The following is a 25,886-nucleotide window of genomic DNA, read 5'->3' on the forward strand; positions in this document are numbered from 1 at the left end:
AAGAACTGAGAACACAAACACTGTATAACACTTGCAATACATATATGACTCATCTACGATAAAACTACATAAGGTCTTATTCTGAAAGCATGTACACCTATGCAGGTACGATAAGAAACGATGGAAGATGAAAACAAATAATTATTGATATCTGATACATTTATAGTATTACTCCATGCATCACTCATTCAGACCTTCAAAGTTGCTTTCTCACTTCCCTCGTTAGCGTTGCCAACTGTGAGCCCTTTTACCTTCCTCTGTGCCCAATGGTACCCATATCTCGAAAACTGCCGATTCCTTCCTGGCAAAGGAATCGGAAATGAACTAGATGGCATTTTTGGATGAGTTTTCTGAGCCTCACCACCAACAAAACCCTTCGATTCTTCCATTCTTGGAGCTACCAAAGATATCTTATACGTCTATAATCTAATGTTGATGTGTTTTTATATATACCAGAGTGCTTTGATTTCTCTGTAGGTAGTTGATGCCATTTGCAGAGGTTGTCAAAGATCCGCTTTTATAGATGCAGTGGAAGAAGAATAACATTGTTCATTATTTCAGCTTCAGAACCAAGCTTTCCAACATTTGCACATAATAATTTCTCGAATAAAGTCTTGTCTTATTCTTCATCATCCTTTTCTGATATTTTTCCACTCCCAAATGCTTGTGGAGTGTTATAGTTGCTTCCACGTTCTAAAGTACGAAATGATATATGAAGACACCTGTTATCAATTTGTTTGATTAATAATATAAAAGAATATCATCAAATGAAAGATATTTTATAGAAATTAAGAATTATTTATGTAAGAGTTAGTGAATATATGTATACAAGATTTGTTCATACCGTCCTACTTTTTTTTCTGGCATGCCTCTCATTTATTTTATCGTAAATTTCTTTATGGATTTTTTTTTTCCATAAAAAGTATATTTGTGGGTTATAATTTTGAAAAACGACAAAAGAAAGAAAAATAAATATAAAATGACATCATTAATTATGAGGTAAAGAAAAATAAAAAGTACTGTTACAAAAGAATATAATTACGAGTACTTTATTCTTCAAATGTGGAAGGATATTTTTTATTCTATTGAAAGAATAGTTGTTAAAATCCGTTTTGGATTCGTGATAGATATTGTAACAACTCGCTTGGACTTTTCCGTAGGAATTCTTTTCTTTTCTATCTTATTATATTGTGTCTTCCTTCCCCCATTTCCTCACATTATATTTGTCATTTTCCGTATTTTTAACTCTTTTCATCCTTTAATCACTGTTTTTCTCTTGAAGATTTAATCTATCTTTTTCCACCGACACTATTAGATTTAGATCAACATTTTCTGTTTCATGGCAAGTAAGTTATTTTATACGTACCCCAAATGGATAAATCTTATATTAACAATTTGAGTGAAAAAATAAATTAGCAATCATAAGATGTGTTGTTTTGACAGCATATTAATTATTCGAAAGTTACAAACTCGTCATCGCTGCATAAAAAATAAAAAAAACATTCAGGAGTAAAATTGATGTTGGAACATAACATTTGTTCTTCGTGTTGTTTGGAAGTCATTTTTGGAAAGTCAAATTCTCTTAGAAGAGTGTTAATTATGACAGGCTAACCTGTTTTTAGATGATAATATATATACTTTATATACAAATATCTATAACTTTAATATTAATAATAAATTTATAATAAAAATCATGTAGATTTAAAATTTTAAAAATATTGAATGTGTAAATCTATTAATCTATATTTTCATCCTACTTATAACTAATAATAAACTTCTTAGTTTATTACATATAACCAGTAAAGAAGAAAAGAAAGAATGAGATTACAATAATTAAAATATAAGAAATTAAAAAATCAATATAAGTTCAACGGATTGACAGAGAAGAACTGGTATTTTTTTTAAGATAAGGGAAATTCTTATATTTTGATTGGTAAATTTAGGAACGTTAGGAATGATATTGAAGAATTGGTATGGATAAAATGTAATTTAAGATAAGTGAAATTTATGGATAAAATGTAATTCAAGATAATTGAAATTCTAATATTTGATTGGTAATTTTTTAAGGGTTGGCAAATTGACATCTTGGTCCTCTAGGTGCATTTTGGCTTAGCTCGTTTTTAACTCAGTAAAAATGGATCAGGTCAGATGGTTGTCACTAAAAAAAATGGATCAAAAATTATAACCCAACCCGTCAAATTGCGATCTAGCGGGCTGAATTGTCACCTTTTTATTTTTAGTTTTTTATATTTAAAATTTGCTTATATATATACACATATAAATAAATATTAAAAATATATTTAATTATATAAATATTTTTTTTAATTTTTTAATTGATCAATTAATATTTTTAATTGGATAAATTAAATAATCATTACATTTACATATTAAATTATTCTATTATGACTAATAATGGAAATTTAATTTCTAAGTGTTAGTGATTTAAATGACAATATTGTAACATATTTAAATCTTTAAAAAAATATAATGTAGAAGATTTAATCTTTTAAATTATTTTTATTTTTATAATTTAAAAAACTATAAAAATTGGGTTGGGATGAACTAGTTCGCTCTTAACCTGCCAATTAGGTTAGTTAAGAAGACCGAGTCAAAACGGGTTGACATGTTGAATTGCAACCTAACTCACCTCATACTAGCAGGTTGGCAGGCTGACTCGCAGGTCATAACCTATTTTTCTACCATAGTATTTTTATCATGTATTATGCAATAGATCACCAATATATTTTTGTGGACTTAAGAGACAAGATATATTCAATGAAAAGAGTGAGAGCATATGGCAAATGAAGTAGAGAAATTAGAACTATGATTAGCCCAAAAATCATATGCATTAGAAAGTTCCAGAAGGAGTTGTGTCTCATATGCAGTTCATATGCAGTTAAAAGTGTGAGTTGAATTATTAGGAAGAGTGAAACATTTAGATAGTGGAGTATTAGAGGACATCTAGCTGAATTAGGTGGAATAGACAAGAGTGTGATAACTAAACTGTGAAATCTTTTTTTTTTTTCAAATTGTATGGTCACAAAGAGATTGTTTCTAGATGTAGATAACTTTTGTTGATTGTCAAAATCGATCTCTTGTCAAGAGAATAAAAAGAGCAAATTTAAAAAGCCAGAGGGAGAGGACAAATACCATTGCAAGAATGAAAAACAATCAAGATGGGTCAATAGGTGTTGTTTTAATGAGTATGAAAGCAAATGAAAAATTTGTGTGGCTGCTGGGATTCGAGCCCAGCTCTCCACGGCCACAACGTGGAATTCCCACCACTAAACTACAGCCACTTGACATACAAGCTTAACTCTCACTTTTTAATTATAATATTTTAATTAAACGGTAAGAAAAATAAATGATTTGTGGCTGCTGGGATTCGAGCCCAGGTCTCCACGGCCACAACGTGGAATTCTCACCACTAAACTACAGCCACCACAATTTTAGCAACTCCATAATAACTTATAGAATATATTTATAGTTAATTTATTTTACCGTGTCACTAATTGAACTTTTTCAAAAATTCATAATTTGACGTCTTCATTGTATTCAAAAGGATTGGTACCCCAATTGTTTTATCCTTGAGTTTGGGAATCTATTGTCTTGTAGATGTTGCGCACTTGTTTTTCCTTTTTCATTATTCATAATCAACTCTTTGTCACAATTTGATCACTCCATTGATTCGTCAACAAAAGCTTTCTTCAAAATCACTGCCTGAGCTGAGATCCTCCATGTTGATGCATGCAAAACAAATTTCCACCACAAACACCACCCGTGTGATTTTATTAATCAGACACCTATGGATACTTCCATAGATTGTATTTATTTTTGAAAGATTGATTATTTCGAGCTTACTCAAATGCATACTTTCTTTTCACCAAATGGGAAGCGATGACTGAAACTAGTAAACCCAGAAAAAAGTTCCAGTGATGAACAACAGTCAAAAGAAAACTAAAGGTCTGTTATTGATATCATAATATAGCAAACTGCTCCCATAATTGGTAGTAACTAGTAATGAAATCTGCACATGGCATGCTACAAACATTGATTTAGGATAGTATGAAACTACAAATCTTTACCAGCAAGAAGATTTTAGACTGTGGTAGCAAAAAGTCCTTGACTTTGCCAAAATCACAGTCATGGACCAATATCAAAAGCCTTGTTCCACTAGCCATCAAATGAATTTCCAGACAGAAACAGAATTAATCGGTGTTCCTTTCCACCCAACAAGAAGGCACTGTCCATTCTTATCAAACGTGCAAGAACTTCCACAAGGAAATCTTTTACTCACCAAATCTGCTTGGTATAAAGACAAAGTGCTCAGTTCTTTCTCCACCATTCCAAAGCGGGAGAAGAAGGCCCTCCACACATCAATCTTCACATTCCTAGTCTTTCTTTCTGCTCCTTCTGTGGCCACAATGTTTTTGATCCCATGACTCAAGTATAGTGACTCTATAATCATTCGATTCTTCTCATCCCTCTTCATGCAAGCCTCAAGACAATCAAAGAATGCACTGAAGAAGAAAAGAGCCTCAATGAAACGGTTTACAAAAGATGTGGAGTTGTGATTTGCCTCAATTTCAGCTACCACCATCACATTAGGATTCAAGGATCTAATCACTCTCATGATGATTTCAAGCTGGTCTGATTGTTGAATCTTGGCTCTGAGTGCAAACTGAGAATAAACAGCAATCGCTTCCTCAGGATCGATCTCAAAAAGATCTTCTCTAAGATCTAATAGGTCTGGTACCATGACAATGTTGAAAGAGAAGGGTATGTTCAAACCTTGAGCAAAATCCTTCAATCTCTTACCAGTGTCCTCAACCATGTGTCTAGTGGTTCCACTTTCAATAGCGGTAATCTTCAGAAGCTCAACTGGACATTGATGCCTTGACTCAAGGGCTTGCATTAGGATAGCCCAATGGCCCCCCTTTCTGATTTCAAGATCAATAACATGAATCTTCTTTGCTTCAGCTACATCTTCTATTATAGCTTGAACTGCAGTGAACACTGAAATTTGACAAAAGGGAAGGTCTTCATAAAATGCAACAATAGCGGGGTTTAGTTCCTTGGCTGCCACTTCAGGATCAAATGAATGGCCTTTATGCAGATCCTTCGATGAACCTCTTCCTGTTTCTCTATCTATCCTGTGGAGAAGTGCTTCAGCAAAATAATGAACAATTCTCTTAACGGGGCTCCCAGTTTTGCTTGACAATGATTCGCAGTGACTTAGCAACTTGCTTGCACGTTCAAATTGTTGATCACCAACTTTCTCAGCACAAGCCAAGAGGGACTCAGCTAGTGCCACGTCCTCTTTCTCCTCATCAGAGAATCCAGAGAAGGAAACCCCATAAGGGTGAGTTTCCAACAAAGTCAAAGGTTCTGACTCTGAAGATGATGATTGTATGAACCTTGTTCCTGCTATCCTCATGATATCTTCAGTTGAGAGCTTTCTAAAACCAAATTCATCTGTAGCCACAGAATCAACCACTGGCTGCAGGGATTTTCCTTCATTGGAAAACCTCTTGAATCCCTTGCCGTAGTTCTTCAAGATCTCAAGTGAGGCTAAAGGGATAGCTGAGTGTGGCTTATCCTCTGTTGTGCCACACAGTGGAACCCTGGTTGCATATTGTGCATCAAATTGAAGTGATGGAGAAACCATGTCAAACTGAAGGTTATCATCGAAATGGCCATAATCATGGTATGATTGTTGCTGGTGATACTTTTCTTGATTAGTGGATATAAGGTATCCTGGTGGATGATCTGGGGAAAACTCGAAATTAGAGCAAAAGGTGTCTACTCCCCCATAAACTCTATGATCTTCTGCTCCAGAAAAGTGTACCTTCTTTACTTCATTCAGCTCCTCACTGCCCCAGAAAATATCAGTGGATGAACTAGAATTTTCATCCACTGTACTGAAACTAACATGGTACAAGTCTACCATCACAAACTGTCACTAGTTTTGCTTCAGTATTATCAGATTCATACTAGGTTCCTTGAGTAACCCTTATTGATAAAGTAATTAACCCTTTGTTTGTATTACCCTTATTGATAAAGTAATTAAGGATATGGTTTCTGATTATTTTTATACAAAATTGATGCGTGCTAAAGCTAAATCCGTCCAGTACGGTTAACATTAATGTTGTCACCATAACATGCCGATGTCATCAAGGTGGCCTGCATACAAAATGCCGGTGAAATAATTAAATTTCAATAAATTGCTTGTTTTCTTTTTTATATTTTTTAATCTTTTTCATGTTCTAGATGAATTCTGTGTAAGAAATTTCCTATAAGGTAGGACGAGAAGACAACAATACCAGAAAAGTTTGGAAAAAGACAGTAAATGTACATACAGGATCCAATAGACGTGACTAATAAATGTGGTCTAACAAGGCCCATTTAAACCTCAATGGTTTAACAATTGTCTATCAGGAATCAAACTCGTAATCTATCTCTGATACTAATTGTTTGGATCAAGCACTTACCACTAGGTCAAAAATTATAACCATTATTTAGGCTACAACTCTTTTCACTTAAGAGTGTAACAGTCAAAGCGCCACGATTCGATTGTGACCCGGCCCACTTGGCCTCTGCCACGGGACAATTGATGCCACATGCAACAATCTCCCCCTCAGTAATTATCTTACTAAGAATCCCCATGCGGATTGTGACTTGACCCACCTGACTTCCACCACGAGACAATTGTGCAACCCACAACATTGTCATATTGTTTCATTACAAGAAAATCCTTAATTAGAAACAAATTTTAGAAACAAAAAATAATTGTTACTATAGAGACCAATTTAGATATCAATTTACAAAATTAAAACTTATTGCTTATTAAAATAGTCAATATTATAAATAAAAAATTATAATTAGTCACTAAATTGATCACTAATTGATTAGAGACTAATTTAGAAACTAATTCATTTTGGTAGTCAAAACCTATATAGCTAATTTTTAGTGATCAATTTTCTTTAGTAACTAAAACTATGATAGCTAATTTTAAAGACCAACTTAGGGACCAATTATAATTTTTTATTCCTAATAACTTTTAGTAACTAATAACTTTTAGTTTTTAATAACTTTTAGTTTTGTAAAATGGTATCTAAATTGGTCATCATATCGTCATATCGTCATATCGTCATATCGTCAAAATAATAAAACTACATGTGACGACAATTGAGTAAGGTGACATGATAACATAAGAACTATGTCAACCACTTAAGAGCCACATCACTAAGTTAACAAAAAAAGTTAACATCGAGGATTCAATTGAAAATAAAAAAATAAAATAAAAATTGATTGAGTACTGAGTATACTATAAAAATTTATTAGAGATTTCATTGAAAATTTCCAAATACATTAAAGACTTAAAACATAATTAAACCTAATGAACCTCATAAGTTGGTATTTTATTGATATTATCTGACACTACATTACTCAAGTTTATCTCATGGATCTGAAGACCTAAAAACCCTATAAATACAACTATTGTTCTTAAGGAAAAACACACTCCAATACTCATTCTCTCTTGTTCTTAAGATCATATATCTCTTACTGACTTGAGTATCAAAAAGTATTTTAAAAGTGAATCACCTGTGTTTCAACCCTCAAGAGCATCCCATCAAGGTCTGTCAAATCAAACTCATCGAGATTTTGCCCAGTAAGAACATTTGGAACATTTAGTGTTATGAGGTCGATAACGAGGTTCTAAGACAAACCATTGGTCTCTTAATCCCTCATCTGTCATTCCCCTTAGACCTTGACTGGAAGCTTATGTTTCTATCACACAAATAGTCTCATACCATTTAGGAGTCGCGGTCTAAGGTAGTTTAAATATTTCTTCATCCTTCCACCCTCTAATATGTTTTGTAAGGACAAAATTGTGATTGAACACTATGCATACTTGGAATCAAAAATCAATAAATAATGATCTTTTACTTATTTTGGGCTCTTCTATATATATATATATATATATATATATATATATATATATATATATATATATATATATATATGTATATATATTTTAAAAAAACAAGCCTTTCACTAAGTACATTAAAAAAATAAAAACTAGCAATCATTGTAAGACAAAATTACAAAAGAAAAGGACAAATAAAATGTAAGATATAGTTCACGACTAGGCCATCATCCAAATATTTTTGTACTGATTTAGAATGTCCTGTTTTTTTATTTAATCATGGGAAGTCAGCTAATCTGTGATGTTAAATTAATGTATAAAATAAATAAATAAATATGATTATTTCAAGGATCGTCTTTGAGCTAAAAGTGGTAGGCCATATTATATTGAAGTGTGTACCTTTTTGTTAGAAGTTCATTATTTTATTTTATTTTTGCAAAAGTTTGATAATTAATTTGATGTCGAATGATAATTGTTTTCAATTTTTATCATTAATTTTAACCAATAATAAAAAGTGGAAAGTGGAAATTATTTCTTAGATAAGGTTAATTTTCTATTATTTGTTATGCATTATAAAGTAATTTTCTTCAATTATGTTTGAGTTTAAAATTAATTGACAAAAAAGTGAAATTATAAAAAAGAAAAAATACACTCCAAGAATTGTAGCAGGTAACGAGGTACTTTCTAACATTTTAACATGTTTTCTAAACTTCAACTTGTTGATCTATCTTTATTATTTTTTTTTAATCTTTCTTCACAGTTCCAAAATACAGTTACAAGGAAAATTAGGAAAATTCAAATACAATTTCTATGGAAATGGAGAACACAAGAAAAGAAAATAATATGGGTAAAATGGTCAATAATTTATAAACCCTAGAATTAGGAGGATTAGAGTTAAAAGATTTACAAAGTTTTAATGAGGCATCACTTACAAAGGTGGAAATGGAGATATGAAATTGTACCCGGAAGAGGCATCTCGTTATTTTATCGAATTGAAAGGAGACTATTCTAGCCAGTAACTCGAGTATCAAGGGGCTATTATTTTAGAACCAAGAGTTGTATATGCAAAAGGCTAGGATTGAAGAAGGAGGGTCGGTATAATTTCGAGGTGCTTGCAGAAGATTAAAAAGGTGATTTTTAAGATAATTGGTTACCGATTTAAGGATATTGTTTTTAGACCGATCACTTGAATTTAAAACCTGACAACAGTAGCAACGAGTTTTACCGAGGTAGTTTTTTTTAATATGGTTGAAATTAGATAGGGTTATGATCCGATATTCAAGAGATTGGTTAATGGGGGAGATTTGGAGGTTATTTTTGAATAAATATTTAAGTTGTTATTTTCAGGGTTTTTAGTTATTATTTTGGGAAATATTTTAGATTATCTCTAAAGAAGATAATTGTTTTATATTTATTGTGTATATCTACAATATTTGTAATTGATTGTGCTATAAATAAGAATTTTACTCCCATGATCAAGGGATTGATGATTTTGACTTAAGTGAGTCAATAGCTAAGATTAAAATACATCTTTTACTTGTTTCGGTAGTCAAAGGTTATTTTGCACCTTTTTCTATAGCGGAACAGAAATAAAATCCACATGTTTGTGGAGGAGTATATTAGAATATAAATATGGAGATTTGAGAGAACTAAATCAACCTAATCAACCCAAACATGAATTTATACTGTGGAAGAATTTGAAAAAAACAAGTGGGGTAAGGGTTGGGCAACCATAGTTTAACAACAATATCACATGCAGTGGAGTGGCGGATCTTGGCCAATAATGTTGAGGGGAGCAAAATAATACACTCAAAATTTATATATTTTATTGTCATTAATGAAATAAAAATTAATACATAATTTAGTGTAAGTGTAACTACAAAAGAAATAACTCTAATAACTATAAAAGAAACCACACATTGGATATTCCTATATTTGAAGATATCTTCTCACATTACATTCCAAAAAATAAATACGAAACCCCTCATCTGTAGTCATTCTTTGAATCTTAGGACATGACTCCTTTAATTCAACAATTAAACTATTAGTATCATGTTTCCTAATATGTACAGAAGTCAAATATATTCTTCTAAAATATAAATCTATTCTTTTATTTTTCATAAATATATCTACTTTTTTAAGTTTAAGATTAAAAAATAATTTATCATAATCAAATAAAAAATTCAACTATATGCAATTACTAAAAGAAAATTTATGATAATTGAGCCACAATTAAAATCAGTTATGAAAAAACACTTGTATTATTTTCTCTTCTAATAAAAAATGAATATTCAAAGATTTATGAGAATAAAAAGATAATGTTAACTATTAAACTAATATTTTACTATCAAGTTAGATAAAAAAAAGTTACTTTTTTTCTTCAAGAATGAAAGAAAACAGATGGATAAATGAGAGTAAAAATAATGAGTGTGTGTCTAACTTACTTTTTTTTTCATAAACAAAAACAAAAATAAAAACATGTGAGAGTGAAAAATGAATACAAATATGTGATAAACTCAATAGACAATAAAAAAGAAAATAAAAAATATCTTATTAAATATAATTTATTATACTTTATTTTATGTTTTATTATTTATTAACATTAAATGTTGTGTTATAAATATATATATATATATATATATATATATATAAAATTTAATTTTCATCGATTTCTAATATATAAACTATACATAATTTAAAATTTTTTTAAAAAATTAAAAATGTTAAATATATAAGTATATTATTTTAAAAATTTTGGGGGCATGGTCTCCTGTCCCTTAAATCATCCGTCATTGATCATGAAATATAGGAAGAGTATAACAAAGCTAAAAAGTTTATTTGAAGCACCGATAGAAAATAACTAAAGAGATAGAGAAGGTTTCTTTTTCTGATTCAATTTTTGTAATTTTTGTTTATGCTATTCTTTTAAGTTTTTCAATAGTTTAGAGTTCTTTGGATAGACATATGTATCAATTTTTTTTTTGTCCAAATCAAAATCTTTATCTTTTGTAATATCTTTATCTTTTGTAATATACACTTTTGTTACACACATCATTTGTATACTAGTTTTGCTGTATATCAATTAATGTATCCAAATACATATTCATATTTATAAATTCTTTTTTTAATATAAAATAAAATATCCTTATGTCTTTTGTTGATGTAACAAAAGTTAGATAAATATTTTTTGTTTCGAACTCAAATTATATTAACATGAAGGGCCGTGAGTGGCGTCACAGATAATCTCAAGTTAGTATTTTGGTTGTTGTTATTGTTGAAATGATTATTTTTTAAGTAGATTTGATTCTAAATCAAATACATCATAAAATAGATATTGATTAATGGACATAAAGTGAGAGATATTGAAATCTCTTTTACAAAACTTAATAATTTTACAGCTTAAAACATTAGAAAATAAAATAAAAATTATATATTTATAATAAATTAAGACTCAAACAAATTTAGACTTGTTTTCTAGTAGGAAATACCAAATGTTTCAAGCTGAACAAAAGTGTAAGAGTGGTTGGGGTAGGAGGTACTGGTGGAGGTTTCAGAGAATTGTTGGTAGAGGAAACATTTTCCCAAGTTATGATTACCATGTAAGAAAGATAGAACTGAGAGTGAGAGTGAGAAGAACTCTGAATATTATGTAAGAAAGATAGAAGAAGAAAAGAGATAGTATTGTAATGAATGTATCTTCGGAAAATATCAGACTTTGGTACTTTCAACATATAGAAAACAGTAATATACAGAGAAAGAAGAGTAACCGGTAAAACAAAATCACTTACTTTCTTGTGTTGAGTTATCAGCATGCTTTGAACTTTATATTTCCAACAAGGTTTTGGTCAAACAAAAACTAAATATGTATAAAAAAATCAATTTCAAATTTCAACTTCATGCTCAAGAACACCAAGAATCAAAACAAGTGCAGCAATTTTTTAGCACAAGGTGGAACGCCAATTACCAATGTTTTTCAGGACAATAAATAAACACTAAAAACCCTGATTCCAATAGATAACTAGCATTAGGCAAGGTCCAATATGGTTTAATAGCCAATGCATATTTCACATTTGCACTAGCTCTAGAAAACCCGCCTATAATCATGTTATTGGCTTCATTCTTTATTTAGATTTGTCTCTAAAAGTTCAGGATGATGTAAAAATGAGTAATGCGTAGGTGTAAGAAGCATAAGCACATAACGCACTACACCGCTCAATAATTAACAAAAGGTTCAACCATGCTATAGACACAATGTCGACATACTATATTTATAAAGTTATAAAACATTAATGTTTTGGACTTTAATCTTTTTATGCTTATAAATATTTCATGTCCTTTCACTCTGATAATTGAAGTGTACTGTTCTCTTTGATGAGATTATTGTTCTGTTGTTTTCTTGGTCTTAATGCTTTTACTATTATTTTGGAAGAAACAAATCTCAGTGCAGACAAATGACAACAAAAGTGAGAAAAAACAGTTATGTACATGTTTGTGCATCTTATTTTTGTTTTGAAATTGTTTGGTTGTCACTGTTGCTCAATTCGTCATTGAACCATAAACCCAAATGACCAATGCATGTGTCTTGTACAAAGTTGGTCATGAAATGCATGCTCATTAACAGTGCTATTTGCATGGAATCTGAGGGGTGTAATTGTCTAAAGAAAGAATCTCTGCCATTGTTGAAAATAAGCGGGAACCTGCAAAACTTTTAATCTCACATGCTAGTGAACAAGGTTGTTTGACAGTGTGTGACAGTGAAATAGGAAAAAAAAAATGAGAGCCATATAAAGCTGAAGATTTTGAGGGGAAGAGAACTTCAGTTATAAGCGGAAATCACCATGAAGAGACAGACTTATAATTCCAGATTTCAAATTAAAACTCAGTTATCCACCACTATATAACTCCCATATAAACACACTTAAGTGTCTTCACGCACTGCAACATTTGATGGATTATTATGGTAACCTTTTTTCTCTTCCTATCACTTGTTTTTGGAATTCTAAATGCTTACATTATTCTAATATAAGTTATTCAGAATTTCAGTGAGAAATGTTGCACAATGTTGTCATATCTATATCTTATCTCCTAGTTCCCCTATCATTATTTTCACTATTAGTGATGGAGCTGTTAGAGAATGCATTTGGTTGTCACAACGCACTAATTTATGCCTCCTGAATCCTACACTTTACTTATTTATGTCTTCTTTCATATCGATTTTTTACGTATAGAACAGTGATTTTGTCTTTTCCTTTTAGGATGGTCATAAGCAATAGTAACTTTCTTAGGTGACTTTGTCTTGAATGTAGTGCGGCACTGCCTCATGCACTTCACCATTATTTAATTCAGAGATAAACAGCAAATGGGACTCTTACATCAATTTGCACCAAAAGTGACCATCAAGCAATAGTATATAATAGCCTCTAAAGCCTGAACAGAAAGTGCACTTATGAATTAGCAAAGGGTGTTGTGAAACTGGAATTTAGGGTGAGGAGCTAGCAAAAGTTTTTGCGATCACTCATTCCTCATTCCTAGTTCCTCTGTGCAAGTTGTTTCATACTAGAATGGAGAGCCAACAGGAAGTGATGGTAGTAGAAAAGGTATGTGAAATCTATGAGGAAATCTCCAAACTTGGAGACCTCAACCCCTCAAGCCATGTTAACAACCTCTTCACCCAACTTGTCACCATTTGCACCACCCCATGTCAAATAGAAGTTTCTCAGCTGAACCAACAGGTTAGAGAAACCATAGCAAAACTGATTAGACTATGTGGAAAAGCTGAAGGGCTTCTTGAGAGTCATTATTCAACCCTCATAGGATCACATGAGAACCCTTTAAACCACATGAAACTCTTTCCCTACTACTCTAATTACCTCAAACTAAGTCACTTGGAGTTCACCATGCTCACCACACACTGCACCCAAGTCCCCTCCCAACTTGCCTTTGTGGGCTCAGGTCCCCTTCCTCTCACCTCGATCATTTTGGCCACCCATTACCTCACACAAACATGCTTCCACAACTACGACATGGATCCTTCGGCAAATGCCAAGGCTCATGGCTTGGTCTCTTCCGACCCTGACTTGTCCAAGAGAATGTTCTTCCACACTGATGACATTCTAAACGTGTCAATTGGCCTCAAGGACTATAACGTGGTCTATTTGGCTGCACTTGTGGGCATGGACCATGAGGAGAAAGCGGAAATTATCAAGCACCTTGCCAAGTTCATGGCCCCAGGAGCTATTTTGCTGCTGAGGAGTGCACATGGTGGTCGAGCCTTCCTCTACCCTGTGGTTGATCCTTCTTCTGATCTCAAAGGTTTTGAAGTTCTCTCGGTTTTTCATCCCACTGATGAGGTTATTAACTCGGTTATTGTTGCACGCAAGCATTTGGTGACTCAAGGGACTTATTCAGCAGTGCTGGCTAGCAAATGCTCTGGTGTTGAAGGGTTTAATCCCTTCATCCATGGGAACGTTATTGAGGAGTTGACAGTTGAGGATCAAGCTTGAGTGGACATGGTGGTTCCTTAATTTGTGTGTCGTCTATCATAAATGATCATCTTCTAACATATGATGAGATATTATATTAGCCGTTATTATCAAAAAAGAAGTGTATCACCATCCTGACATTATCGTTGTTGGATAATAAAACTGTATAGTTAACATCTTAGTTAGGGATGTAAAAAATATTTGCATCCACGGATATCCGCAGATAAAATCTGTGACGAATAGTTAATACTCGTGGGTAGCAGGTATTTTAATATCTGCTTATAAACAGGTCGGGTACGGATATCATACTATCCCTACTCGCAGGTCCCCATTATTCGCAAAAAATTAAAATTAAAATTTAATTTATATTTTATTAAGTTAAATTTAACTAAAATTAAAATTAACAATATATTTTATTATGTCAAATTTAATTATAATTAAAATTTAATTTAATTTAAATTTTATTTTTATAATTTTATATTAAAAAATTATAAAATATATAATTTTTTAAATATTTGCGGGTATCGAGTATCCATGGGTACCCGCGGCTTTTAAAAATATCCGCGAATAATTTTAAACAGATACCCGACAGGTAAACGAGCAAATAGCAGACAGATTTATTTTTTATGAATCGGATTGCGGATAGACATTATCCGTACCCGACCCGACCCGACCCGTTACCGTCTCTGATCTTAGCTTTACTTCTATTTTTCCGCCACTAGGAAAACTTCATTATTTTTGTCTCGGTGAAAGTTTTTGGAGAATAATTGGTCTCAACCAATAATCTCGCTTGAAACTGAGCTGACTATTTTGATCACAGTCCATTTTTTTTTATTCTAATGCATTCATTTATGTACCTGTCCAGAAATAGCGCGTTGATATTTTGCTGAGGTCAATATATTATTGATGATAGGGTGATGATCAGAGATATGAGGTGGCATCGCCATAAAGCCGATGGTTAAGCAAGGATGAGCAGAGGTGTAGAGTTGTATCACTATAGAGTCGATGTTAGTAAGGATAGCAAACTAACCTCCTTGTAAGAAGTTAAGATTAAGGAAATAATACTAACAAATATTATGTAATTATTATAGTTACATTAGTTATTATTTAGGTTGGTTGAGATTTAGGAAGATATTGATGATTATCTTTAAGATTATTATGTATATATGTAATATTTGTAACTGATTCATCTACTATAAATAAGAATATTACTCTCATGGTCAAGGGACATATTGTTTTTTACCTAAGCAAGTCTTAAGCTAGGGTTAAAAATATTTCTTTCTTTTTGTTTTTGGTTAAGAATTATCTAGCACTTTTCTTGACCAGAACATTGGTGCCCACCGTGGGGTCCGGTAAAACTTGATCCCAACTCCACCAAATTTCAATAAGAAACGCTACAACAAAAAATAGAGATGAATCGGAATCGGAATGCGACTCGGGAGGGACCTACCCGTCAGCAGATTATGCGGAGTATAATGGAGTTACAACGACAGAATGAGGAGATAAAACTAAAGGCAGAAGCTGATCAAGCACATCTCGAAGAAGAACGTGAGGAATCCCGCAAGAAGGCAAAAGAATATCTACGACTCTTAAGGGAAGAAGCACTCAAAGAAAGGGAGATACTTCGGAAGGAGACCGAGGATACCCATCATCGGCTGGAGGAAGCCCTTCGTCAACAAGAGCAACTGAAAAAACTCAATGAAAACATGCAGTAGCAGATTACGCCTCCGCAATACTCACAAGAAACTTTTGACATATGCAAATCATGAGAAGATGATTGATCTATGCTTAATCTCCACTTACAGATCAACAATTAATACTTGCAATCGAAGCTTACGCTCTTTCTCGATACAGGTAAAAGAAAAACCCAAAGTTCCAAGTATGTTGCTATTTTTTGACATAAAAAAATTGGGCAAAAATTACAAACCAGAAAATCTAAACAATTTCCTGATCACAATCATAAATCATTCTACTCTTCTTGTATTATGTAGGGTTCACAAGCATAAATTTAATAGTTTTACAAATTTGATTAAATGATTTCTATTCCAAGCCGAGTTGCTTGATTTAAAAGAGCCTTCGTGTTCTATTCCAAGCCGAGTTGTTTGATGTATAAAAGAGCCTTCGTGTTCTATTCCAAGCCGAGTTGCTTGATGTATAAAAGAGCCTTCATGTTCTATTCCAAGCCGAGTTGCTTGATGTATAAAAGAGCCTTCGTGTTCTATTCCAAGCCGAGTTGCTTGATGTATAAAAGAGTCTTCGTGTTCTATTCCAAGCCGAGTTGCTTGATGTATAAAAGAGCCTTCGTGTTCTATTCCAAGCCGAGTTGCTTGATGTATAAAAGAGTCTTCGTGTTCTATTCCAAGCCGAGTTGCTTGATGTATAAAAGAGCCTTCGTGTTCTATTCCAAGCCGAGTTGCTTGATGTATAAAAGAGCATTCGTGTTCTATTCCAAGCCGAGTCGCTTGATGTATAAAAGAGCCTTTGTGTTCTATTCCAAGCCGAGTCGCTTGATGTTTAAAAGAGCCTTTGTGTTCTATTCCAAGTCGAGTCACTTGATGTATAAAAGAACTTTTGTGTTCTTATCCAAGCCGAGTTGCTTGATGTATAAAGAGCCTTCGTGTTCTATTCCAAGCCGAGTTGCTTGATGTATAAAAGAGCCTTCGTGTTCTATTTCAAGCCGAGTTGCTTGATGTATAAAAGAATTTGTTAATGACTAAAAGCTCGGTGTATGACCGAGTAAGGAAAGTGGTTGAATGTTAATAACTGAGAGCTCGATGGTTAAGCATGTTAATAATTGAGAGCTTGGTGGTTAAGCATGTTAATAAATGAGAGCTCGGTTCATGACCAAGTCATTAATTACTTTGGAATTTTATAATGTGTTTGCAGGATTGAGAGCTTAGTCCATTACTGAGTGATTAATTATTTTGGAGTTTTATAATGTGTTTGCAAGATTGAGAGCTCGGTTCATGACCGAGTGATTAATTACTTTGGAGTTTTATAATGTGTTTGCAAGATTGAGAGCTCGGTTCATGATCGAGTGAAGATAAATAATCAACCAGCAACAATGAAGATAAATAATCAACAAAATAATGGGGAGTGAAAACAAAGGATTATACATATATAATGAAAAATACATGTGAGAGTGAAATCGTGAAGAAAAAGGAAAGGTAGAATGCAATGATGGATCGTGGGAAGTGGTGAATGACGATTGATTTGACAACTTTTGAGTTCCTCATTTCGAGAAGAGGAACTTCAAAAAGTTGGAGAGCAATGTACCTGTCCAGAAATAGCGCGTCGATATTTTGCTAATGATAAGGTCAATATATTACCGATGATAGGGTGATGATCAACAAAGAACAGAGATATGAAGTGGCATCGCCATAAAGCCGATGGTTGAGCAAGGATGAGCAGAGGTGTAGAGTTGTATCACTATAGAGTCGATGTCAATAAGGATAACAAACTAACCTCCTTGTGAGAAGTTAAGATTAATATTATGTAATTATTATAGTTACATTAGTTATTATTTAGGTTGGTTGAGATTTAGGAAGATATTGATGATTATCTTTAAGATTATTATGTATATCTATAATATTTGTAACTGATTCATCTACTTTAAATAAGAATATTACTCTCATGGTCAAGGAACAAATTGTTTTTTACCTAAGTAAATCTTAAACTAGAGTTAAAAAATTTCTTTCTTTTTGTTTTTGGTTAAGAATTATCTGACACTTTTCTTGACCAGAACAATTTATGATATTTGAATTAAGATGTGAAGATAGATGATAGATGATAAAAGATGATATTTAACCATGTGAAATTTAATGATATTATAAATTTATGTTAAATTAGTTTATAAGCCATTAAATTATGTGAAGATTTTTATATAGGTCCTGACAAAATATTGTGTTCTTTTCAATTTCTTAAAAAAGTGCTAATAGATACTAATTATTAACATTTACCTGACATGTTTTTGCGTACATAATCAAAACGTTAAAATTATAGATGAAAGAAATTATTTAATTTAATAATGGAAATGCAGAGTCCAACTTATACTCGTAAAAAAAATATAAAAATATAAAAAAAATAAAAAATAAAACTCATTGTAAAACAATAAAAGTAAATTAATGCTTTAACAACTTTTGAAATTAAACAGCTAAGTTAAATGATAAGCTATTATTGTAACATCCCATTTAAATAATAACATAATTAAATGAAATCTTACACCGGATAATATAAAAAAACCAAGTTGCGGAGTATAAAGTCACTCCTTACAGTTATCCAAGGTACTTAAGAGGAAATACTAAAGCTCATTACAAAGCCTACAACCCAAAAGGAGTAAGAAAAAGCCGATATTCGAAATAAAGCCTTGGTGGTAATACAATACACGGGCCTTAGCCCTAAAGAAAAGCCCAAATAAAACATGAAGTCCAGCCCAGGTAGACTGTGTAGCAGAATCATCTCTTCCCGGTTGACCTCGACTACCTCTCGCATCTGCTCCCATCAATAAATTGATGATCATCGCAAAGGTAGAAGAACAACATACAAGGCAATCAAACAAGCAAGGGTAAGTTAGAGCCAAAAAGATTTTATCATGCAATTAGATATACTTTCACAGTCCAATATGCATACATCATCCAAGCATGTTATGACCTTCCAATCAATACACTAAGACTCGACTCGACTCATCCGAATACATATAACCTGGTCGAATTCAACGGATGCTTGCACTTATGGTGGATACCTCTGCTCACCCCCGAGCTGCTCACCCCCGAGCTATGTGTTACAAGTGTTACAAGTGTTACAATGAATCAATCCCCTACACACAAGGTTAGCCCTTAATGAGTTTCAGGCCTCCTGCTACTCTCACCACAAGAGTCAGTCCGCTCTAAGTGAGACTAACTGACTCTTTAGAGTCTCAGGATGCAATCCTTACCTTGAATCCTTACCAAATTATATAGATGAGGCACCACCATGGACACCCACTAACAGGGGCCATGGAATTACGTCCCGACCACTGAAGCACAACCCTGAAATCTCACCTAGAAATTCCAAGGAATTACGTACTGACCACATACTATACATATTCAAACAAACAGTAACATTTATCATGCTTATAAATCTCATGCCAAACTTTATAATCCATCCTCATACATGCTCCATGTTGAATCCATTCCAAATCATCCTTCCCAATTCATGAATATAGAAATGTAATTCATACCGACACCATGCCACTTTGATTACCAACCATCTCATACAAGTCACATGCCAAGGTCATGTTAAACGTATCAATCACAGACCTTAAACCATTCTACTCATACCCATTCGCCCAATTCATGCTTTTAAAAGTAATTGAATCAATCCACAAGTTCAAGTTAAAGTAAGGAATTAAAATTCTGCAGCAATTCTCGCTTAAGCTAGACTGATCTCGCTTAAGCTAGACTGGTCTCGCTTAAGCTAGAAATTCTCGCTTAAGCTAGACTGATCTCGCTTAAGCTAGAAATTCTCGCTTAAGCGAGACTGATCTCGCTTAAGCGAGACTGATCTCGCTTAAGCTAAAATCCCTCGCTTAAGCTAAACTGACAGCTTTTTAATAATTTCAACATGTAAAAACACAAAATCCCAAACATAAAAAATTTAAGAAAACACAAGCACGTTGTATAAAACGTTGGCATCATATTCCATGCTTTAAAAGAGTAAACAAATCAATTATGGGAGCATACAAGCATTTAACAATTGTCAATCTCGCTCAAGCTAAGGAGCTCTCGCTCAGGCAACAAGGTCTCTCGCTCAAGCGAAAAACTTTCGCTTAAGCGAGATTGAAAACAGAGAGTACTTCGAGTTCTCGCTCAAGCTAGCTCATCTCGCTCAAGCGAGAGGCCTTCGCTCAGGCGAGCACTCGAAAATAAAAGGGTGCGAGTTACTGTCATTCTCGCTTAGGCAAGAGCTCCTCGCTTAGGCGAGAGCTTCCCGTTTGGGCGAGAAATAACTCGCTTAGGCGAGCATAACAGATCTCACTCACGCATGCAAAGCCAAAAATCCATCCAGAAACAATACACGAATTATTTTCACACCATCAAAAGCACATCAAATTATCAAGAGCACCCAACAGAAACAAAAAGACACATTATTTATATAAGCATGAAAAATCCTAGCTTCCCTCACCTGGATAGATGCTAGTGGAAAGCACAGGCACCTACGACAACGAGCCCAACAGCTTTAGGAGCATACTCAAGAGGTGGAGCAGAGAATGAGGTTGAGCTTACTTGAATCTGAATGAGCTTCGAGCCCTAGCAAAGCACTGTTTGAGGGGAAAAGAGGAGTAAGATGACTGATTTTTGCAAAATGGGCAGAACATGAGAGGGTTAGGCTGGTTTAGGGGTTTTGGGATGCCTTATGGGCCAGCCTTAGGCCCAACTGACTAAGAGAGGCCCTTAAATTTTAGGACAAACTTAAAGTGGGTCTTACATTCTCCCCAACAACAAAAATTTTCGACCTCGAAAATTCACCGACGAGATGGGAAGAAAACTACGTTTTCCTTATTTCATCCGACAACCGCCACTTAGACATGACTAATAAAACGACTCCAACACCTATAGTAACTGGAAACTTCGCCTCTGTGCTAAGCAATATGTGTTCAACTGTGTAGATTGATTTAGTCACTACTCTCAAAGTAACTTCCAACCTACAACCTTAAAACTGGGATGCTCCTTCTTACCTACCCAACCAACTTGCATTTGATATACCGACTCGTCTACCATATGCTCTCCACTACCTCTTGTAGGTTTTTATCAAAGTCTCAGATGACTTCAAGTCTCAAACTAAAGCATGTATTTATCACTTCACATCACTTTGTTCTCTCCTTTAAGCATCACTCCACTGACTTGATCACTCTTGAGTTCTGGCCTACTGCCCCACCATCAACACTCTTGACCACTTTTACGTATAACGACACTCATAACATCTTACTTCCTTTGTTGGCTTCAACCAAGGCAACAAAGTTCCCTACCGAGTTATTCCAGTTCCAATTTAAAACTATCAACTTATTCCATTGCCATATCATTTTGGCATCCTGTCCTCATTTTTTTTTATCCCTTAACTCGTAACCATCATTCCACTAAACCACAAAACCATAACTTCCATTGACTCCAAATCTTTAGTATGTTTTTGCACCAAGCAACTCTACGATACACCTCAAACTAAGATTGCCCGATTTGGCTTTATTTTTTTTTTCCAACCTCTTTGAGAAACTCACTCGTCCTAGTCGAATAACTAGACCAAGGAAATCTCTTCACTAGGTCATGAGTAAGATAGTTCTTCTCACGCACCTCTTACCATTTCTAAGCATCATCTGCCACCATCCCGTTGTGCTACTCTGATTCATACACAAGATCACTTGTTTGTTTACTCAAAATAATGATCCTTTCGTGTCCGCCATGACAAGGAACCAATTGCCGTTGAGAAACCTTCCTCGAGACCCCTATAAAACTTGTAGAACCCCTTTAAACTCCTCTTTTGATAGCCTTAGCGTTCCATTTTCTCAACAAGGTATCTATCCTTTTAAAACCATATTCCTTATTAGTCACTCCAACCTTAGTCAATACTCTTCTTGAACGGCTTGACACACCACAACTTCTTTTTGAAGATTCACCAAACTTGTAGTCATCTTGGTGATTATACTGAGTTTATACCATTATGTCTCCAACAACTCTTTCACTTGTTTCTCTTACTTCACAATCCCAGCATAAATCCTCCAATTAGAAGCTATTAGCACAAGTTCGACTTCAAACCCAAATGCAAAAGTGAACTTCATCACTCCAAAGCGAAAATTCTAATATTTCCTTCAGAATAAATCTATAACTCTTCTACCATTGAGATTCCTTGCGTCTATTTTTCGCTTGCCTTTGCCATATAACTCTGATTCACATGACACCCAGCCCTCATCTTTCAGCTTGATCCACACTTGTTACACTACTACTGACTTATCTCTTCAAATCAAAGGATACTACTTTGTTGGGGATCACATCTCCTAAGAATGAGATTAAGAAAACAATCAATTCACCCTTGAGATTGTGTCCCAACCTTGCAAAGGAAACAATTCAAATTGGCTTTGAATTTAAATCCTTTGGTCACCATGAAACATGAAACACACCCGAGTAAACTTCACTTGACCGCAATTGTAGCAAACCACCATCTCAACCCCAACTCCCTCTTGCAGGCACCCATGACTCCTCTACCATATGGGCGACACCAAGAGGTATACGATCCCGAACAAAACCAAATTTATATCCCAAGCACCACTTTTATACCTTGTATCCTCGAATTTGATCATTCGCGCTAATCACTCTAGCACCAACTATCGTATATACCATTTCAATTTCTTCAGACTTTTCTTCTCCTTTCATTCTTTAGTGTAATTTGCCCCCACTAGTTCTTGCCATTCCTACAAGATCCAACACTTAGGTTTCTTGGTCTCAGCCTAAGGTCAATTATTCTGCTCATGTGAATTACTTTTCCTTGAAACATCCTTCTATCAACTCCAAAGACCAAATCATCTCCTTCTGACTATCCAACCTAGTACGAAACCTTTATGCCACTTCATTTTTATCCACATATTATTTTTTCCTTTACTTAGGAAACATCATCTCACTTGACGGATCCATAAGCTCTACTCCATCTTAGCCTCCAACTAGAGATTTGTTGTCTTTTTACACCCCCATGGTCTTTATCTTTCTCAGTTTGCTCGATGCCAAGCAATTTCATTATTTTCTACAACCCAGGATATTGCCAATTGCTTCTCTTCCACCAATCCAAGAAAACACTAGATATGGTCATACGACCATATCTAATGACACTTCTCTTAATATCACAGGTATCTGTAGAACTCTGAATTATGGTATTGCCGGAATGTAGAACCAGGTTGATGTTCCTCAAACGTTGTTACACTTGCATGCACTGATATCTCCCATATGTTTTAACCTTTAGATTCAACTCATTTTGGAAAACTTGCGGCATTTGATCCCAAACTTGTCCTTCAAGCTCCCTTAGTCCAATCGTTGCTAAACTCCAACATCTGTTCTCAAACTATTAACCCAAACTTAGCTTCCCTTGCTCAACGGTATACATCACACATCAACTTCCTATCTCTGAGGCAAGAAGTTGTCTTAGAGACCTCATCCAACACTTATAAAGGAAAGCAGGCCAAGTTGACATTGGATCTGCATTCCCTCATTTCTATATACACCAGACATATAGTACAAAGGCATAACAAGACAAACTAGAACATACGAAGCAACACTCCATCATCTACAAACAACCAAACCCTTTTGTATGTCACCCTTCTTTCCGTAGCCAGTAGAATTCAGAAAGGAAAATTAACCCTTAATCTAGTCGTGAGTGTGCACCCTCACTACTTTATCAAAGCATTTTTCTGTTCTTAAAGCTTTTGGTTTTACTGACACACTTGACAAGACATGACTACTCACGCCTGCGAGGCATGACAAACCCACAACCTCAGGTCATCCTAAGGACGAACTGCTCTGATACCATTAATGTAACATCCCATTTAAATAATAACATAATTAAATGAAATCTTACACCGGATAATATAAAAAAACCAAGTTGCGGAGTATAAAGTCACTCCTTACAGTTATCCAAGGTACTTAAGAGGAAATACTAAAGCTCATTACAAAGCCTACAACCCAAAAGGAGTAAGAAAAAGCCGATATTCGAAATAAAGCCTTGGTGGTAATACAATACACGGGCCTTAGCCCTAAAGAAAAGCCCAAATAAAACATGAAGTCCAGCCCAGGTAGACTGTGTAGCAGAATCATCTCTTCCCGGTTGACCTCGACTACCTCTCGCATCTGCTCCCATCAATAAATTGATGATCATCGCAAAGGTAGAAGAACAACATACAAGGCAATCAAACAAGCAAGGGTAAGCTAGAGCCAAAAAGATTTTATCATGCAATTAGATATACTTTCACAGTCCAATATGCATACATCATCCAAGCATGTTATGACCTTCCAATCAATACACTAAGACTCGACTCGACTCATCCGAATACATATAACCTGGTCGAATTCAACGGATGCTTGCACTTATGGTGGATACCTCTGCTCACCCCCGAGCTGCTCACCCCCGAGCTATGTGTTACAAGTGTTACAATGAATCAATCCCCTACACACAAGGTTAGCCCTTAATGAGTTTCAGGCCTCCTGCTACTCTCACCACAAGAGTCAGTCCGCTCTAAGTGAGACTAACTGACTCTTTAGAGTCTCAGGATGCAATCCTTACCTTGAATCCTTACCAAATTATATAGATGGGGCACCACCATGGACACCCACTAACAGGGGCCATGGAATTACGTCCCGACCACTGAAGCACAACCCTGAAATCTCACCTAGAAATTCCAAGGAATTACGTACTGACCACATACTATACATATTCAAACAAACAGTAATATTTATCATGCTTATAAATCTCATGCCAAACTTTATAATCCATCCTCATACATGCTCCATGTTGAATCCATTCCAAATCATCCTTCCCAATTCATGAATATAGAAATGTAATTCATACCGACACCATGCCACTTTGATTACCAACCATCTCATACAAGTCACATGCCAAGGTCATGTTAAACGTATCAATCACAGACCTTAAACCATTCTACTCATACCCATTCGCCCAATTCATGCTTTTAAAAGTAATTGAATCAATCCACAAGTTCAAGTTAAAGTAAGGAATTAAAATTCTGCAGCAATTCTCGCTTAAGCTAGACTGATCTCGCTTAAGCTAGACTGGTCTCGCTTAAGCTAGAAATTCTCGCTTAAGCTAGACTGATCTCGCTTAAGCTAGAAATTCTCGCTTAAGCTAGAAATTCTCGCTTAAGCGAGACTGATCTCGCTTAAGCTAAAATCCCTCGCTTAAGCTAAACTGACAGCTTTTTAATAATTTCAACATGTAAAAACACAAAATCCCAAACATAAAAAATTTAAGAAAACACAAGCACGTTGTATAAAACGTTGGCATCATATTCCATGCTTTAAAAGAGTAAACAAATCAATTATGGGAGCATACAAGCATTTAACAATTGTCAATCTCGCTCAAGCTAAGGAGCTCTCGCTCAGGCAACAAGGTCTCTCGCTCAAGCGAAAAACTTTCGCTTAAGCGAGATTGAAAACAGAGAGTACTTCGAGTTCTCGCTCAAGCTAGCTCATCTCGCTCAAGCGAGAGGCCTTCGCTCAGGCGAGCACTCGAAAATAAAAGGGTGCGAGTTACTGTCATTCTCGCTTAGGCAAGAGCTCCTCGCTTAGGCGAGAGCTTCCCGTTTGGGCGAGAAATAACTCACTTAGGCGAGCATAACAGATCTCACTCACGCATGCAAAGCCAAAAATCCATCCAGAAACAATACACGGATTATTTTCACACCATCAAAAGCACATCAAATTGTCAAGAGCACCCAACAGAAA

The 25,886-nt window shown here is 34.4% G+C and overlaps 2 protein-coding genes and 1 non-coding gene across 3 annotated transcripts; 1 reads left to right on the top strand and 2 right to left on the bottom strand.

Annotated features, from left to right (window-relative positions):
- Window positions 1–3,370: 3,370 nt before the first annotated feature.
- TRNAH-GUG lies at window positions 3,371–3,442 on the bottom strand. Its single transcript has one exon. It is a non-coding gene; the product is annotated as a tRNA-His (tRNA).
- A 504-nt stretch (window positions 3,443–3,946) lies between these two features.
- LOC114187400 (DELLA protein RGL1-like) lies at window positions 3,947–6,048 on the bottom strand. The gene has a single exon (XM_028075648.1). The coding sequence runs from the start codon at window positions 5,948–5,950 to the stop codon at window positions 4,181–4,183; it is 1,770 nt and encodes a 589-aa protein (XP_027931449.1). The 5' UTR covers window positions 5,951–6,048; the 3' UTR covers window positions 3,947–4,180.
- Window positions 6,049–13,366: 7,318 nt separating this feature from the next.
- Window positions 13,367–14,593, top strand: LOC114187489 (nicotianamine synthase-like). The gene has a single exon (XM_028075751.1). The coding sequence runs from the start codon at window positions 13,492–13,494 to the stop codon at window positions 14,431–14,433; it is 942 nt and encodes a 313-aa protein (XP_027931552.1). The 5' UTR covers window positions 13,367–13,491; the 3' UTR covers window positions 14,434–14,593.
- The last annotated feature ends 11,293 nt before the right edge of the window (window positions 14,594–25,886 follow it).

This window comes from Vigna unguiculata, chromosome 6 (genome assembly GCF_004118075.2).
Source record: "Vigna unguiculata cultivar IT97K-499-35 chromosome 6, ASM411807v1, whole genome shotgun sequence".
NCBI lineage: Eukaryota > Viridiplantae > Streptophyta > Magnoliopsida > Fabales > Fabaceae > Vigna > Vigna unguiculata.

Coding starts and splice junctions, on each gene's coding strand:
- LOC114187489 (XM_028075751.1), top strand. CDS start 13,492: ATGGAGAGCCAACAGGAAGTGATGGTAGTAGAAAAGGTATGTGAAATC.
- LOC114187400 (XM_028075648.1), bottom strand. CDS start 5,950: ATGGTAGACTTGTACCATGTTAGTTTCAGTACAGTGGATGAAAATTCT.